The following is a 19,452-nucleotide window of genomic DNA, read 5'->3' on the forward strand; positions in this document are numbered from 1 at the left end:
GTGGTGGAGCTGCAGAGAAAACTCCCTTTGCTCTGTGATCTCGGGGACCCCCGCCTAGTGCCTGCATCCTCACCTGTGTACCTGAAAATGAGCCCCTGGTATAGACTTGATGGACATAATCACAGAATTAAGCAGAACTAAGCAACGATGGTTAGAAGTGGATCCAAATTAGGGTTCACCAAGAATAAGCAATACAAGCCAGCCTACTATGTGGGTGTGTCTTGGTCTCACCATATGTGGGCACAGAGGAGGAGCACTCAGCCCGTTCCAGGGCTCTCAGGCACAGTTTCCTGAAGGACGAGACTAGATGAAGCTCGTATTTTCTTTCTAATGGGATTCTGTTAGTGTGTGACTCTGGATCTTGAGTACCAAACTGAGAAGTTAGGAAGCAGTAGGAATGGGAGTTCTCTTTTCTTCTTCCTTTCATGAGATATTTTATGTGTTAAGTGCCAACCATGGTGAATTGTATGCTTTAGAGAAGAATTCAAACCCACTACAATGACTTTAACTTTTAATGTTTCTATTGGCACCTAGAGTATACATAAGGAAATAGAATGAGATAAGGTTTAAAGCACATAAGTTGTGATTAAGCTGGTTGATCATAGTTTACACAAGCTAACAATTTAACACTCCAAGGTTCAAAAATATACTAGGTTTCAGTAGATATATAAAATACATGCTAAATGTGTCTGCTAATAAAATTTATTTCTATAAAATCTTTTTTCTCACTGGCTTATTTGGATAAACGCTCCCCCCAAATATTAAAAGCTTGAGAATATAGTTTCATAGTTATGTGTTTAAAAGACAGTTCACACAGTAGTAGTGTCAAACATTAGCTATAGGTTAGGAATGAAAGTGGTTCAGACTCTTGGTTCATATTTGTTTGAGGAACTAAAATTCTGATTTTGTAAAAGTAATTTCATATTTGTAGTACAAAATGATATGTGAGTAGCAGCCACCTGCTAAAACATTAAAAAAAAAAGGTGAAAATATGAAACATAGAAAATTAGGACAACTTAATGCTAAATGCTATGTCTGATCACGAATAACAGTAACAGGGTAAAGAAAAAAGGTACCCAGGGTTTCTCTTCCAACATTGCTGCAGAGACTGCCTGTGGTAGGGGACCCCCCCTGAGCCTCTGGTCTCAAATGCAGAGAGCATCTTCAGTCCCTTTTCTGTCCCGCCCCCTCTTGGTAACCACAGAAAGTAACTGGGGAGGGGTGGGAGGAGGAGGAGACATGGATGCTGACCTGTTCTGCTGGGTAGTGTGTCATTCTGAGATGTGTTGCAGGTGGATGCAGGGAAGGGTTGGAGCAGCAGATGGACTGGGAGATGTAGTTTGTTCGTGCTGCTGTCAGTCGAGAGCACAGTGCTGGAGAACAAGGAGACTGGGGGTGGTCCATTTGCCTTGGGAGCAGCCAGTGTTCTGATTGGTGACGTGCTGAGCCCTGGATGCCTCAGCTGTGTGCTTTCAACTATAGACATGTGACAGGCACACCCCTTTCACACAGAGTGGGGTCCAGGGAAGCCAGTCTGTCTGTCTCCCTCTCAACAGTTTTATCAAGGGGTAATGGACACAGAATAATCTGCATGTATGTCAAGTGTACGTTTGCTAAGTTTTGCTGTGTGCGCCCATGAAGGCATCACCACAAGCAAGAAGGCAGACATGTTCATCATCCCCAAAGTTTCCTCCTGCCCCCTTATGGTTTTTACATCTAGACATTTGATTTGGTTCTTCTCTCCATTCTTTAGTTTCTTGAACACATGGAATGCAGTCATAAGCACTGTTTCATTGTGCTTATCTGCTCATTCTTGCCTCTCTGTCATCTCTGGGTCACTTTGAGTTGATTGCTTTTTCTCCTTGAGATGGTTCCTAGTATCTTGCTTCTTTGCATCCTTGATTTTATATTGCGTGGCAGATATGGAGTGCTGGCTATTTTTATATCTTACGTATTTTTGAGCTTTCTTCTTTGGTTAAGTTACTCAGAAATACTTGGATCCTTTTGGGTCTCCCTCTTTAGCTTTGGTAGGCGAGACCGGATCCTTCCGTGTGCTTTCTTGAATTCCCCATGAATATGGAGTTTTCTACTTTGCAGGCGGGGATTGTTGTATTAGCTTGGGTATCCTTCCCTGTAATGCTTTTGGGTAGCTCTTTCCTCAGGCTTATGTAGGTTCCTCATAAGCTTGTGCTGATCAAGGGACCCCTCCTGCGTGTCTCTGGGGTTCTTCTGTGCAGCTCTCTTATCCAGCACTCTGCCTTGAGAACCCAGTCTCCCCAGGTGCCCAGACCCAACACCTTCACGTGAGGGTCTGCCTGCATCTGCCCTCCCTGTGTTGCAGTCTGTGCAGCCTTCTCTAGGCAGTAAGTTGGGGTGCTGTAGGGCTCACCTCGTGTATTTCCTGCTTCTCAGTGCTCACTGCCCTTTGCTGCCTGCTGTCCAGGGTTTTCAAGACATTTCCATATATTGTCTGATTTTTTAGTTGTCAGTCTGTCTCCTGACGCTCCATAGTACCCTGAACACAAGTTTCATAAGACACTCTTTGTGAGATGGGAGGAGAGGTATGGAATTAGGGAATCATATATTCAATGCTTTGAGAAAGAGCATCTCTGAATATGATATTGCACAGCATTCAAAATCACTTCCCACATGGATGATTAGCATTTGTAATTAAGTAGAAGAAATCATGGCACTTCTTAAAAAGGATTGGAAAGTATTGAGGAGAGAACAAATTTGGATAAATAGGCAACTGAATTACTGAAAAGGGTGATAGATGAGAAAAAAAAAGACAGTGCTAGGAAACTGAAAATGCAGTGGTGGAGTGAAATCCATATGCATGTGGAAGTGAACTTAGATGGTACTGCAGGATGCAAAAGGATGTGGTGGGAATGATTAATTCTAAAATGCCCCAGTTACTGCATTTTTTGCATGTATAATTTCTTAAATGTAGTAGGAAGGTAAACAGCACCCTGGAGAAATATGTGTAGTACAGAACAAAGAGTTGATAAGGATGTTAACAGAAAAGGAAGTTTTTAGCAGAAGCAGTGGACTTCCCAGGTGGTGCTTGTGGTAAAGAACCTACCTGCCGGTGCAGGAGATGTAAGAGACGAGGGTTTGATCGTGGGTCAGGAAAATCCCCTGGAGGAGGGCATGGCAGTCCACTCCAGTATTCTTGCCTGCAGAATCCCATGGACAGAGGACCCTGGAGGGCTACAGCCCATGGGGTTGCAAAGAGCTGGACACTGTCGAAGTGACTTAGTACAGCATAGCAGAAGCAGCAACAACAAAACAAACACTGGTGTGGGAGAGCTCTGCTTAAGGGGATGTTATCTCAGGTGGTTAACCAAAGAAGAAGCAATTGTTTACCGAATAGCTGAGAACATCCGACTCTAAGAGTAATAGATCAAAATGCCTCTTACGAGTGATCTAGTCACTGTTCAGGTTGGCCTGAAAAGGTGCGTGGGCCTGGCCCAGGGGGCTCCTGCCCCTGGTCCTGCGTGGTCAGTGCAGACAGACTCCTAGGCAGTGAGATGCAGCCACGTGGCTCGTGTAGTTGCACTCATGTCAACAGTGCATTCAGTGACATCTGTAAAGCAGGAAGTGTGACAGGTCACTGTGTAATAGTATAGGAAAATGCGAAAGGTGTACACTGAATTGTTCATAGTGCTTTTCTCCCCTTATGATCGATTTCCTTTCTTAAATTTCTCTTCTGCCTGTGTAGCTGCAGGAGAGATTCAGATTGGGTAATCCGGTTGGAAGCAGGGATTCAGGTGCTTGTCCTGCTGCTGAATTTGCACAGCAAAGCCCTGTATGTAATAGACGTGGCGGTGGTGGGGGGTGGGGCTAGAGCCATCCGAGGTCACTTTGGCTGTGCCGTTCTGTGTCTTTAAAAAACAAGCCCACCCTCCTGTGTACAAAGCCGCAGGCAGCTTTATTAGACACATTAGATAGAAATAAAACTTTTCTCTGTGCCCAGTCTGATTATGTTCTGGAACATCATGTCACAGTTGTTTGACTTTTTAGGTATCAGTAGGATTTCAGAAACTCATAGATTAGTCTGGGTCAAAGAAGGGACAGAAATTAAAATACACTAGTGATGATTCAGTATTAATGGACAAGTTGCTCATTTCTGTCCCAAAGAACAATTATCAGAGAAAGTACTCAGCCATTCAGATGGCTGACAGGCACTTGAAAAGATGCTCAGTATCACTAATTACAGGAGAAACACAAACCCAAACTATAATGATGTATCACCAACCTGTCAGAATGGCCATCATCAAAAAGTGTACAAGTAGTAAATGCTGGAGAGGGTGTGGAGAAAAGGGAATTCTCGTACAATGTTGGTGGGAATGTAAATCGGTGTCGCCACCGTGGAAAACAGTATGGTGATTCCTTAAAAAACTAAAAAAGCTACCATATGATCTATCAGTCCCACTCCTGGGTATATATCTGGAGGAAAAGACCCTCTCTTTTGAGAAGATATGTGCACCCTAGGGTTCATAGCAGCACTATTTACAATAACCAAGACATGGAACCAACCCAGGTGCCCATTAACAGGTGGTTGGCTTACTCAGCCATGACAGAGAATAAACAACTGTGATTTGCGGAGCCATGAATGAACATAGAGAATATTATACTTAGTAAAGTAAGTCAGACAGAGAAGGGTAAATATACACATGTGTGGAATCTAAAGACATAATACAGATGAATCTATTTACAAAACAGAAACAGAGTCACGTAGAAAACAGATGTATGGTGCTGACTCCTCCCGCCTTGGGGATGGCATCACGTAGCATGTGTCCCTGTGATTTTCACAGCTCTTTTCCTGTCTAACCGAGGAAGTGGATCTCTGGGTAAAAATCACGTTCTCCTGTTCATCTTTTTCTTTCAGCAGCTTTATTGAGGAGGTATCACCCATACACCATACAACTCCCCCATTTAAGCTGTATGATTCTATCGCTTTGAGTATATTCAGAGTTGTACATCTATCACCTTACTCAAAATTTGTGAATGTTTTCATTAGCCTGAGAAGATAACCCACATCCCTTATCTGTCAGTCTGTTCACTTTCAAAAAGAAAAAAAGGAGCTTATCCAGAAGCCATACAACAGGTCTACAGTAAGCTGAACTGTTTGCAGAGATACTTATAATTCTAAAATTTGATCTTTGTGGCAGTGTTATAACTGTTGTTTTTGTGTGACTTTATGTAGCAATGAAATATTCATTTCATTTCTCAAGAATGCTAATGGTAAATGTTATGTGATACAGTGTAATCATGAGTGATAGCCTTTGCTGTATTCTGTTGGCTGGAAACAAGCCACGGGTCCCCTCTGTGTTCAAAGAGAGGTGCTTACATAGAGATGTGGATACTAGGAAAGTGGAGGTCACAGGCACCACTTTAGAGCCTGTCTGCCATGACCCTCAGCAGTAGGCCAGTGCTGACTATTTCACCAGTGATTAAACTGAGCCATAGAGATTTTCTTGTCAGTGGTCATAGAACAGTAGTCATTATATATGAAACTTCTTTATGTTAGAATATTTCCTGGCTTAATCTCTCTACCTACTTCAATGGGAAAGTAGGTAGAGACCCACTTGCTTAGATCTGATTCCACCTTAGGCAGTTCAAGCTTCACACCTGAATGGTCACTTATGCCGCTGGTTTCTGGGCTTCCTGTGACTCAGGATGCTAGGTATACATAGTACTGGTGAAAGTGTTTTGTAAACTGAAAAGAACTTGTATGGATGAAAGCTGGTACTGTGACTTATTAAAGTTATGGTTTGAGAATCTGACGTTTGGAATGCTGGTTTACTAAGTTTTTATTTAGACAAAGTGTATTAACTTTTTAACTATAACCTTGACTCAGATGTTACTGATACTGGTATAAATGATTATTCTCGGAGAGTGATTTTAAAATTCTAAGTACATGAGAAGCTTAAAAGTAACTATAAAAAACAGTCGTGCTAATCTGAGAAAACTTCCTAAATTTTGGAAGAAGAAATAGGTAACTGATCATGTTCTTGCTTGTATCACGAGATCAAGTTTTAAAAGTTTCTGATCATTTAATATGAAATGGAAAAACTGTAGATAATAGTCAGTGGAGTCTTTTTCTTTATGTCTGCTGCACTCTTTGATACAGTTCATTCCTACACATGGGTGTGTATGCAAGAGAGAAACCGAAAAACACGATTGATGTAACATTTTTCATTGGATTTGGTGTTTTACGAAGTATGGTTAGAAGTTAATATTTGATCTCTGGCTCACATTTTGGAGGTGCTTTTTTTATTTAATGAAAATCTGTAACAAGTGAGTTCTTCTGTCCATGAAGCTTTTTTTCCCCATCCATTGCTCTATCTGCTCATCAAGGACTGAGAGGCTCATGTGTCAGTGTTCCTCTTGGAGCCAGCTGGCTAGCTGTTTAACTGTTCTCCCTCCACAGCATGGCGTTAACAGGAGCAGGGCAGTACCCTGAGGTGCTAGCTCCCAAACTTTGCTGGCATCACCTGGGTATCTTAAAATACCCTGTTTTCTGACCTCTGTGCCCACATATTCTGATTTGATAGCCATATGATGATGCCTGGGCATTGGGAGTGAATACATATCCCCAGGTGCTTCTGATGGATGGCAGAGTTTGTGAACATCTAGCTGTACTAAGGACCGAGGACCTGGAATAATCCATGTTGGGTCAAGCAGCATAAGAGATTTTTGAAAATGAGGTTCGTAGCACCTGGGATTCTGCATTTGATAATGCAGTTTTCAAAGTCTGGAAAAGACCTTGTATTTGGAAATGAAACTGTGTGCAGTAGGAGTTTCTCCCACAGATGGAAGTCTGGCTTATGAGTCCCATTAAAGCTGTTGGTCAGCTCCCTGAGTTTAGGCCTGTCTTAACTCAGTGTGTGAGAAACCAAAATGGCACTAGCAGATGAACAAAGAAATCCCAGAAACTCAGACTGTTTTATAGTAACTAATGACGAAAGAAATTTTCCCATGCATTAATCAGTGCTAGCTAAAAAAGAAAAAATAAAGTCAAAACCTATTTAAAATGTGGAAAAATTGCTTCCTAATATCTTAACAGAGAGAGACTGAGAACACACAGCATTGAGTCGTCAGGAAAACTGAAGATCTCCCCTGAGCAGCACTGGGATTTCACTGCAGAGGATTTGAAAGACCTTGGAGAGATTGGACGAGGAGCTTACGGTTCTGTCAACAAAATGGTCCACAAACCCAGTGGGCAAATAATGGCAGTTAAAGTAGGTGATGCCCGCGATTATTCTGGGTACTCTAATCCGTGAGGCGTGGTGTCTGGGCGTGGCAGTGCCACTGTTCTGTCCCTGCTGTCCTGGTTACACGTGGGGCTCACACAACTCTTCCTCCCAGTTCTTCTGCGCGCGGTGTTCTTAACTGCTAGCATGTTTTCTCTCCTCTGGAAACATGAATTGTGACCTGTGCATGTTCCTTGCACCCCTGGCATGATGCATTAACGTGTTTTGAACTCCAGGCCCTTCCGCTGCCAAGGTGAGTTCCGGTCGGGCGGCCACACCCCGGGGACCTGGGCGGTGCTGCGGGGCGCCAGGCGGGAGCCGGACGAGGAGGCTGCGCTCTGGGTTGGGCGGGGTGCGGGGCTAGGGCTAACAGCAGGCTCACTGACGGTTTCCCGGAAACCACGCACATGCTGTTGCCACTAACCTCAACCTTACTCGGTCCTGACCGGCTCGGCTGCTCTGTGTGTATGTCGTCTCCACTCCGTAGGCCCCGCGCCCAGGGCGTGCTGACACGCGTCCTCTGTGATGGTGCTGTTGCGTCTGTCAGTACTGTGACTGTCTTGAGTGGCCACACGTGCAGATCGGCCCGCACACCGTACCTGGCAGGCTGACGTTGGCACCTGGGAGGAGCCGATAGTTTCCACCTGACTCCCCATGTCCATGTAGTTTGTTCATCTGTTCATTCAGATGTTTAACTGAATGTTCCCTCTCTGTAAGATATTTCAGGAAAATTGATGATGGCTGGGGGCAATTTAAAATGAAAAAGGGAAACATGAGATAAGGCCACACTCTCATCGGACTTAAAATTCTTATGGGAACAAATACTTTCCCAGTCTGTAAGAACTGAGAATGGATTTGCAGACAGACTAAGCGAATCATCTTCCTGTTAGCCCCCTGATTTGAGAGGTTATCAAAATGACTTGATGAGAGGAGTTGCCTGTTTCCTGCTTGACTTTTGGGAGTGGATTTGTGTCACATTAATCTAAAAACGCTTCCTGTATTGAAGTTTATTGTGAGTGAGGTGTTTCTCTTTTAGCCTCCATCACTGTTGAGCAGTTTTCTTTGCTGGTTTTGTAAAACTAATGAAAAATTGATGGTGGGATGAAATTGTAGGATTCTCCCTATGGAGCCTAACCTGTTTTTGGCCGTATTTCTTTTACAATGTGGTGAGAACTATAGACTTTTTCTTGGGAAGATGTTACATATAAACATTTTGCATGTAACCACAGACCTGTCAACATGCACAGGCTGGAACCTCTGCTTTGGATTATCTGTTGAATTAAATGTTGTTTTCCTTGGAATGTAAAATAACTTCTCTTTATGCTGTGCACTGTAGTGTGAGTGGAAAGAAAGTCATTTTATTTAGATTGCTCTGCACAAGCATTGCATTGTTCTTATGTACTGTCCGTGCATGACACTCACTTTTACATGGCAGAGGTTGAAGGAAAAACTGTCCTGTAAACTGAAGTTCTAGACTTTTCTCCCAGATGCCAGGGAAGGTACTTTTAATAATTATGTCCTGCTTTTTTCAGTCTGTGCTTCACTCTGTTGATCAGCAGCATAATCTGTTTTGGTAATATGGATAGACGGTAGCCATGGTTAATGCGTTTTAAAGGTGCACAAAGAAGATCCTTCATTTTGATGTTGAAGATTTTCATTTTAATTTGCTGACATTTGCAACTGTATAATGCTTACTCACGTTTTGGAAGAATTTAAGAGTGAAAATTGGAAACTGTCTGCCGTCCGTCATCTGACTGAGAAACGCTTCTCAGGCGGTCTCGGGACCTGCAGATGGACGCCTGTCACATCTGCACTCACCAGCTGACACTGTCTCTCTATCACCTTGAATTCTCGAGCAAGCATGATAATTTAGCATGGGGGCTGCTGGGAGGACAACTTAAAAAGAAGGAAAAAGTGAGACGTGGCCACACTCTCGTTGAACTGGATAATGTGCCATTCCAGTCAGGGTATTGATCGAGTATAATGATTGGAATCTGTGAATTCAAATAATGATGGAAGAGTAAGTGTTTGTGCATTCATGTAGTTAAAAATTGACACCCGTTTGATGACTGATACATGGCCATAACTGCACATTTTAAATGTATTGTTGTTGGTCTCTTTGAAAATACTTAGCTTTTCCTCACGCCTGAGAGAGTCTATGTGCTCTTCATTTTGGCTCACAGACCAGATCGACAGTACAGATACACAGAGGCATTGTGTGATTAAGGATTTAGGTGTGACTGTTCACATGGACAGCTCTATTCCTGATCAAGCGCTGGGTTTAGCTCTGAGATATGGAGATTTAAAGGAACTGTGAGACAGCGGTTCACACTAGGGAAATGAGATGGCCACTTGAAGTAACTCCACACTGTCATCTGACGCACTTTGGGAATGTATTGCCACAGGGTCTTTTAGAGGTCAGGAAGGACGTCCTCTGACACTGGCCCTTTGGGCTTGGATCGGCATCCTCTGCAATAACATTTCATGCCCCAATGTATGGTGGAATAACCACTGGACGAACACATGAGACACGCAGTCACCATCCTCTGGGAGGGAAGTAGGTGTGTGCTTAGCTCTCTGGCAGGGCTGATTGTCCGGGGAAGGAGCCCAGGGTTCAGACCAAACAATTGAGGAAGCAGTCAGGGTTAGAGAAATTCAGATCTGGGAGAAACCCCTAGCGGAGTTAGTCCCAGATGATCAGAATCTGATCCAGGCAAATCCAGGGACACTGGAGGGAAGAATCAAGAAGAGCTGTCTGTGGCTGGAGTAAGGATGGACGACTAACTAGGATTGCCACCCAATGGCCGGAGGAGCGACCTCATGCAGGCCTGGACCACTGCTGCCCTGTTGGTAGGTCCAGATTGACTTCTTGAAGGAGCTTGCCCAGTTCTTGTTTGTAGAGAGAGTAGGAAAGAATGAAAATGGAAGGGAGGGGGAATAAAAGAGAGTGAAGATGGAAGGCAGTGGGGTTAACAGGGGCGTCAGGTTCTCATCTCAATGGAGAATGGACCTGATCTGACCGTTGGGTGGGGTAGGGAGGTGTAAGGATTGTCATTGTTAAGATGAGCTTTGAGTCTTCTAATTGAGAAGTTATCTGGGTTGATCAGGAAAACAGACCGGCTCTTTGAAATTTGCTGCATAGGCCACACCAAGTTAGTGATGTGACCGTACATACATTGAAGGGTTTCAGGTGTTTTCCATTTCTTGGTTATCTGCCTGACTTGTTCCTTCTGCCCTCAGTGTTTTTCTCTACTCTTCCAACTTTCCTGTTGCATTGGTTTAATTGTTCCTGATCCTGAGCTGGTAACCTGATCTTGATTCCTGCATTCTTGCCTCTCCTTGGTATTTAGATCTTGACGCCAGTGTCCCTGACCTAGAATTGAGACCTAGGTTAACCCAATGGCTGCTGGGAAGGGCCAGAGCCTCCACGTGCGGTGTCAGCACCCACAACCCTGCCCTCCCTTGCCCACGTGATCTCCTCACTTGCAGGCCTCCTGTGTGGACAGGGCTGCTGTGGGAGGAGGTGGGGGTCTGCAGAGCAGGGCTGAGTTTCATTTCCCTGCCACTGCAGGTAGTTTTGTTGATTCTCAAAGGCCCACAGTGCTAGTATTTGATTATCCAGATCACCTGTGGGATGCAGAAGCCATGGCTATCTTTTTTTGAATTGAGACTGAATTCCAGTGTCTTAAGGTCTCATTTGGCTAGATCAGGGGGCTTATTAGGAAGACCAAATGGATAGCCCCATGTGATTTCATGTTGCTAATGTTGCTTGAGTGTTGTGAGTGAAACATGTCGTGGAGCACTTCCGGGGAGGGTGGATCCCAAGGAAGTGGCAGGGCTGTGCGCCCCGCCCCCCAGTCCCTGGTGCTGTGGTGCTAGAACTCCTCGTGTGCATGGTTTCTTTTGTTGTTGCTCCCAGTGTTTTGCTGACTGTGGGTTCTTTCTGTTGACACAATTGTATGTAAACCCCAGCAAATACAGTAGACCACACTAGTGCTCTTCTGGTTGTCGTGATGGAGCGGAGTTGTGATGTGTTTGTGCTCTTCTGGTTGGTGTGTGTTGTGATGCCTATCCGTGTCAGAAGCCCCTGGGGTGACAGCTCTGAGGAACCTTTGGTGTCCAAGTGGGATGGTTTAGAAATGGTCGCTCTAGGTGAATCTAATCAGCCCTTCAGTGTTTCTGAGGACTCTGGATACCTAGTTTCTGAAAGCCTTTGTCTTCACTTGACTGACCCGACTGAATTGTGATGTAGGACTGTATCCCAGCTTGTATGTAATAGTTATTTGGAGAAGCGCCTGTCTTACCGCACCTCTCTCTTAAGTGAGAGAGATGTTTGATAACACCTCTGCACATTTTCTGCCATTCTTTGTTGTCTCACAACCATGCCTCTGAAACTGTGTATCAGATTTCTCTCTTGTCTCACTGTATTGTCATGGCTCCCAAAGTGGTGATCTGTCATTTATGATCTTCAGGCCCTTACGTACTTCAGTGCTGAGGTTAACAGTGTGCTCTTTACATGTGGGTGCTGTCATTAGTGAAGGGGAAGATGATACCACACTTGTCAAGACATATCAAGCTTGTCTTCAGAGCAGCTCGTCCCATGGTGAGGTAGCACGTGTTTTTGGAACTGATCTCACAAGTTGTCTGATGGTGCACAGCAGAAATACGTAGAAGGAATTCAGTATCCTCAGTGAGAAGAAGGGCAGGTCCTGCTGTTAATTTGATCAAGATACATTTGAAAGTTCATTAAATAGATTATAAGGACTTGGATGGGCTTCCCAGGTGGCGCTAGTGGTAAAGAACCCACGTGGCTATGCGGGAGATGGAAGACGCCTGTTCATTTCCTAGGTGGGGAAGGACTTGGATGGTTTTGCAATTAAGAATTGGTATTCTTTCTTCCTGCCTTAGTAAAAGTGTGTGTTTTCATAATTTAAAACAAATGATTCAACACACACAATTTGTTATTCTTTGGCATTAAAGGCAGTTTTGCATTTGTGATCAGCATTACATTTACTTTTTTTGTTTTCCCTTTTTTAAAAATGGTTTGTTTTGGCCAATGTTGCCATCTTCTTTGACCTTATTAGTGACAGTATTGTGAGGTATCAGGGACATTTTTGTGTGTGATCTGTTTAACAGACTGTAGCAGCGAAGGCTGAGATTCTTGCTGCCTCTGTGGGGCAGAGAATCTTTGTTTTGAAATGAGGAAACTAAGAATGCCTAGGATTTCCTGCAGCTCAGAGGAAAAGGGCAGCCCACGGATGCTCTGCAGTGGTTTCTGGGGTTTCTGCCTTTGCATCTGAAGTGAATTCTAGACGTTGCTGCTGGGAAAGCAGCCTATTTCTTTGTAAGGAGCCAATGTTTGTAAGAATCCAGGGGGCCTTGGGGATCTGAATGTGATCCTTGCTCCCCTAGCCCCCACCTCACTAACTGAGGTTGATCTGAAGTCAGCCACTGAGTGGCAGGGGAGTCTCCTTTGTGTTTTATTCTTAGATACTAACCTTAGGAGGAGTGTTTGGCAGGGAAAGCGTCATGAACAAGGTTGCATGTCTGGCATAGCAGTGCTCGTGTTTGTGGAAAGTGGACACTTTGAAAATACGTTTATTACAATTACATTGATTAAGAAGTCCTTGTCCTCTTCATTGTTAGATTTTCAATGAAATGCTGTCAAACCGTCACTCTGTCCCTCTTTAGTTTCTGTGGAGGAGTCTGCCCGAGATCCCGTGCCTCGTGCCGTGTGGGGCCTCAGTTCCCCGACCAGGCGCTGGACCTGCACACCCTGCAGTGGAGGCGCAGAGTCGCATCCGCTGGACCACCGGGGAAGTCGCGCCTTATCTAACTTTAAGTTTTTGATATCAGTAAATGAAAATTTCTTGTAACTTGAGGGATTTATCAGCACATTGGATTTCTAAACATTCAAATTATAAGAGAATTTAGGTTGGCTTCACCTCTGCTTGCATTTCCAGCGTCCTCGTGAAGGGACAGCTTTATAAGGGGAGGGAAGTTTGTTCTCCCTGACATGCTCCACTTACTTATTTCAAATGGGAGAAATCTTTTCCATACACATTGCTTTGATGTTCATTTAGAAAAACTTTCCTAGTAGGGACTTTTATTACTAAGTATTCTGTCACATGACTCACTGATTATTTAAGTGTTCTCCAACGTGAATCACTTACTGAATTATGAACTAAAATCATTAATTGGAAGCTACTGCTGTTGTGGGAGATGTATGCTTATAGTTAATCCCCTCTTTGAGTCCTTTTGAATTAGTTTATTTTATTAATTGCTCACATATAACAAATGTTGCCGTGCGACCGTAAAGCTTCAGTATAACTGAGAGCTAGCTGCTCTTGGTCAGTCTCAAAGAATTGGGATATAATAGCAGTCGCTCCCTTTGCTCTGCCCATCACTTGGACGAGATGTTCAGAAAGCGTGCAGAGGTTCTGCTCCTGGACAAGTGTCCAGGAGCAGAATCTGTTTCATGTTTGAGCAGCAGGCTCTCCAGCAGCCACAGGTTCTCTTCTACGCTGGCAGTAGTGCTCAAGAATATTTTACAGATGAATAGGTTTTCCTCCCATGCTCACAATCTCAAATTATAGCTGTGCCAGGAGCTTTGTCTCCAGTTTGGTTAGTAATAATCTTGTGTATCAGTCAGATACTGGGGCTTCAGTTAGGCCTGCAGTTCAGTAGTAACATGTATCCTTTCTGCAACAGCAGCAGCGTTTTTAGAAATTGGTCCTCAAGAGCCAAATATTGATGATAACTACTAAGGTTTATTGTAAATTTAGAAAGCCATCTAACCAGTGTATGGAAAGAAAAAACAAACTAGCAAGGAGGGCATCTTTTAAAACAGTGTTTTGTAAGTGTGTGTATTAGTATGTTTACACTTGTAAATATAGAAAAGTAGAAAAAAATAGTGAAAGTGAAAAAAAAATCTTTAAATCTGTTAATAGTGACAATTCTTCAGTAGATCAAAATCTTTCCCAACCAGAGGGTCATTTGCTTTTTCTTTCCTATTTGTTTCTAACTATCGGAGAAGGCAATGGCAGCCCACTCCAATACTCTTGCCTGGAAGATCCCATGGACGGAGGACCCTGGTGGGCCCCAGTCTGTGGGGTAGCTAAGAGTTGGACATGACTGAGCGATTTCACTTTCACTTTTCACTTTTATGCACTGGAGAAGGAAATGGCAACCCACTCCAGTGGTCTTGCCTGGAGAATCCCAGGGATGGTGGAGCCTGGTGGGCTGCCGTCTATGGGGTCGCACAGAGTCAGACACGACTGAAGCGACTTAGCAGTAGCATTAGTTCTTTGTCCTTTAAATTTAGAAACATAGGATTGTTAAATGTTTTTTAAAAGAATTACTTTCCCAAATTAGTATTTCCACAGCTACACTTTTAAAGTAAAGTGTAAAGTGTTAGTTGCTCAGTTGTGTCCCTACTCTTTGCGACCCCATGGACTGTAGCCTGCCAGGCTCCTCCGTCTATGGCATTTTCCAGACTAGAATACTGGAGTGGTTGCTATTTCCTTCCCCAGGGGATCTTCCCAATCCAGGGATTGAACCCTGGTCTCCCGCATTGCAGGAGACCACCTGAGCTACCAGGAAAGTCACACTTTTAAAAGTTATATTTTTAAAACAGGAGTTAATATAATTTAAATGTTTATAAAAATTATCAGTGTTTTGAACAAATATAAATTACATTTCTGGACTAATTTGACTTTTCAAAAATATCTCTTTTGAGCAGACATTATGCCAATGTTGATATAAAAGCAAGAATATTATTCTCCAAATTATGAAAATACACAAATGGAGGTGGGGGTGCGGAGTTTCTTAATTTTAAAAGTATCAGTGTTATTTGTTTTTATGTTTCATTCTTTCTCTTTCTTTCTTATATATCTGGGCAGGACATTCAGTGTAAGAGTTTAAAATCAGTATATACAAGATGAATTTTAATTTGTAAATTTTATTTGGTATGAGGTACTGTAGCTAGCAAGCAGGCTATAGATTTTAAGTTATAAAATAAAATTTGTTTGTATTTGGAATATATAGAGTTCTTCATTTAGTGTGGAAAAATGAAAATGAGAGACCGACTTCTTTTCCTTATATACCTGCTTATTGTCTTGTCATGTGAAATACATCTTGTATACTCTGTGCCTCTGGCTTCTCTTCTGTAAAATGCACTCAAGAATTGTAATTGACTGCCTTCATCCCTTTCGAGAGCGAGGACACGCCTTGAAGTCTTTGGAAGACTAACTGCCACCTTGTGTATTTTTGTATACTAACTTGCCTTGTAAGTATGTGCTGTGTATTGTTCACAGTGGCGTGGTGTGACATTGTAAACTTTTTTATGAGAACAGCAGCTGTTTGCATGCCTCCACGTGAACCTCTAACTTTGTTACTGTTTCACACTTTCTGAACCTGTTTCTTTGCTGTCAGTAGTGGGAACTGCCCTCTGAACATCTCCGTGTTCAGCACGGATCCTGGGTGGGCAACGGGAGGCGGGGTCCTGGTCTTCTGTGGCTGTCTGCTGGTGTTGTGCAGAGACGGTACCGAGGGGGCGTGGGGATGGAGAGGGACTCGTCACCTGAGGGGCAGACAGACAGCCCTCTGCTTCCTCACTGCCAGGTTTGCTTCCACACGTTATGTGCCCTGCAGTCTGAGTCATGGGTTGGAGGGTCAGGTAGAACTTTGTTTCTAACATACAGAAAGTGTGGTCAAGGGGGAATGCCAGTATAGGGTTTGGGAGACTCTGGTTGTAGCCTGGGGGCTGGTTCTCACTTTTACCTGTTCTGGGCTGTTTTCCACGTGTAAAGGAGGAGGCGGCTGGGCGTAAGGACACGGGGAGCGAAGGGGGCCGTTCTGGCACTGAAAGCCTCGCTTCCATACCGTTCTGAAATGGTGACTAACAGTATGTAGAGTCCTCAGAACTCCTGAGGATTGTTCCGTGTGAACTGGTTCAAGGCTGGCTCCTCAGGACGTCCTTTGTTTTTACATGTGGGGCTGGTTTTCACTGCCCCACAACTTGGTTGCATTCCTGCCACCGTGATCAGAGAGCACTTGTGGTTAAAAGCCTGGGTCCCTCAAAGCATCCCTAAGGGCCGTACTGTGCAGGTTTTTTTTTCTAAGTGCTATTGTGTTTTTCAGTGATAAATTGTTCTTATAAGGAAGATTATAATTTTTGTGTGTGGTTATTTAGTATTTGTGAAGTTTGCTTGGAAATTTTCAATCTTGCAGAAGTGGCTTTTCTCTAGTTTGTCGTTTTGTGTTTTTGTGATGTCTTTTGTCCGTCTTTTTCAGAGAATCCGGTCGACAGTGGATGAAAAAGAGCAGAAGCAGCTCCTCATGGATTTGGATGTAGTGATGCGGAGCAGTGACTGCCCATACATTGTTCAGTTCTATGGCGCGCTCTTCCGAGAGGTAGGAACAGGCCATGTGGATCTTAGCTGACCAGTGGACAGCTACTTAGAATAAGTAAGAGAATGGCAGCATTTGATTCTCATCTTCAGTTAAATGCCTTACATTAGTAATATGTTGATTTCTCAACATTTTAGTATATCACTGTGGTAATTTACTCTTAATTTCTGCTGCTCGTGTTCCTTGGGTTGGGGGTGAATTTCATACTTCAGCTAGTTAGTTATTTTTTGACTGTCATTTGTGAATGCCATATTTCCTTCTTCATTTATAAATATTTTCTGTTTTTTAAGAACCTGGCACATCAACTGGCTTCTAAATATGTTACTGTCTTTAGATCTATCTCTTTTGTCCTTGAGCTCCCTCAGTACCCGCCAATCCCCTTTTTAAACCTTTATTCATTTCCATCATCACATGTATCTGCCTTTAGCACAAGCATTTATTTGTGTCCACCCACAATCCTGAGTAAAATCCGTCAGACAGGGAAATTAACAGCTGTGGTAGAAATCCTTTCATTTTATTCCATTTTCTAGATTTTTATATAGAAACTAGAGCTTCAATTTCTTGGTTTCAGGATCATGTTTCTCTTTTGGCCTCTGCCTATTCTGTGTCCTGATGTAGGTTATCACTTCTGCCTCCAGCTCTCAGCATACTTACTGGCTTCCGGTCACCTTGCTACCTAAAGCAGGAAGTGAGTCAGGAAGTAGAGCTGGAGCTATCAGTGAATACATGTGGTGTCCTGGACAGTTGTCACACGCTTGTGATGTTCATTTAGAAGAATGGGACTTGAGCTGAACTCTTAAGCATTTTAAATACTCATTCTCATTTTGAAAATGTTAGGACGAGCCGGTACCGGCGGGTTTGTTATGAACTGGTGAGAAAAAAATGTGTCCCACCCCTTCTCCTTTTTGGGTCTGGGTCACACAGAGTATAGTCTTGGTTTTGTTATTGTTATTGACTTAAAAAGTACTATGTTGTAAGACTGAACTGAATGTTACACTAAATAGAAGTATGTACTAATGGAAATATGAACTCTTAAAATTAGAGAAGACCTTAGAGGTTCGACAGTTAATTCTTCGCTAGTCCTGAAGTTTTTATGCATTTTTCTGTACTCTTGATAGATGATGATAGTAACTGGTAGCATTCTCCTTCATGATACTGCCATCCCTTTGTTGAATCACTAAGTTAATCACTAAATAGTTCTTTCCAGACTTCCTTAGCTGCTTCTCCTACCCTTGTACTTTTGACCTGAGTGTTCATTTTTATGACCTGGTCTGTTGAATTTGTTCACTTTCTTCCCCATTTCACATAGTGTTACATCAGTCACATCGGCACACATAGTCCAGTATACAGACGCAGAGCTGCACCCTGCACTGAAGTGTTATACACTGGCATTCTGTTTGCAAGATGATGAATCTGGAACTTTGTTCATGTTGCACAGGTTATATAAGCGGCAGTGACATTGGCTGAATTTAGCCACCTCCTCCCTTTCTGACCCTACCTCTGTCATATCTTTTCCCTTTCCTTCCCCCCATCTCCCCACTGCCCCCAACACACACACACACACACACACGTTTTCAGTGTAACTATGGAAGTAAAATTGACAGTTGGCTGCACTGTGGGATTATCACCATAGTCAGGATAGTGAATGCACCCGTCTCTCCTCAGCTTCCTTGTGGCCCATAAGTAATGCACACTCCTCTCTACTCCACTGTCCTCAGGCAACCGCAGGTCTGCTTTCTGCCTTGTGAATTGATTTGCATTTTCTGCATTTTTGTGTAAATGGAACCATACAGCATGTACCACTCTTTAGTTTGTTGTCCTTCACTCAGCATAATTGTTAATATTTTGCAGTTCAGTTTCTTTCAAAGAGTTCTATTCAGGTTATCTGTTTCTTCTTGAGTGATACTTGGTTGGTTGATTATATTTTCAGAAATCTGTGCCTTTTATCTAACCTGTCAAGTTAGTTGGTATAAAGTTATTCATAACAGCTCTATGCTATCATTGTTATACCTGTGGAATCTTTAGTGATGTTACCTCCCTCTCTCTCTCTCACTCCTGATATGATTTGTATCTAATTTATTTTTTCCTGATTAACCTGGCTAGACGTTTTGCCTCATTTATTAGATGTATTCCCAGCTGTTTTTTCCTTTCCAAATGAGTGGTGTCTTTTTAACCATTTCATTTTCTAGGTGCTTCCAGTTGGTATATAAAAATTATGTTATTGGTTTTGTCTGGATATTGTCTCTGAAACCCTTATCTTGATCTTAGTAGCTAAATATCGCTAACCTCCACCTTCCTGTTCAGTAAATCCACATTCAGTAATTTTTATTTTTGTGTTTCAATTGTGTGGTCATCCTGTGTTTTGCTTGAACATGGAAGTAATGTTGCTGTCAGTGCCTTTTGAGGCAGCTCTGACTATTCCTCTTTTTTTTTTTTGTAAACGCAGCTCATTGCTGCTGTCCCCAGTTATGGCTCCAAGGAACTGCCAGGAGAAAAAACGTTTCCATTAGTTATGTGCCCTAGAGACTATGAGGATTTCTCCCTCATTCCATGATCGCTCTTTGTCTTTTGGTTGCTTTTATGTTTTCCATCCTTTCCCCCTTTCCCCTCATTATCTTAACTCTTGTTTTTAGCCCCTGCTGGGCACTTTACTTTGTGCTTTACATAAGTTAACTCATTTGATCTTCATTAGAGTCCACTGAGGATGGGGCTATCCCATTTCATAGATGTGGAGTTGATGGGGCCCAAGCTGATGCAAGTAGAAAGTGGGAGAGCCTGAATG

The 19,452-nt window shown here is 43.1% G+C and overlaps 1 protein-coding gene across 3 annotated transcripts in view; it reads left to right on the forward strand.

Annotated features, from left to right (window-relative positions):
* Positions 1-19,452, forward strand: part of MAP2K4 (mitogen-activated protein kinase kinase 4) — a 77,946-nt gene that overhangs the window by 40,759 nt on the left and 17,735 nt on the right. For all 3 annotated transcript variants that reach the window (XM_027519685.1, XM_027519686.1, XM_027519687.1), the window contains 2 exons: positions 7,073-7,247; positions 16,554-16,673. In XM_027519685.1, coding sequence (XP_027375486.1) covers positions 7,073-7,247; positions 16,554-16,673 — 295 coding nt within the window. The remainder of the gene's footprint in view (positions 1-7,072; positions 7,248-16,553; positions 16,674-19,452) is intronic.

The sequence above is a fragment of the Bos indicus x Bos taurus genome, chromosome 19 (assembly GCF_003369695.1).
Source record: "Bos indicus x Bos taurus breed Angus x Brahman F1 hybrid chromosome 19, Bos_hybrid_MaternalHap_v2.0, whole genome shotgun sequence".
In the NCBI taxonomy this organism is placed as follows: domain Eukaryota; kingdom Metazoa; phylum Chordata; class Mammalia; order Artiodactyla; family Bovidae; genus Bos; species Bos indicus x Bos taurus.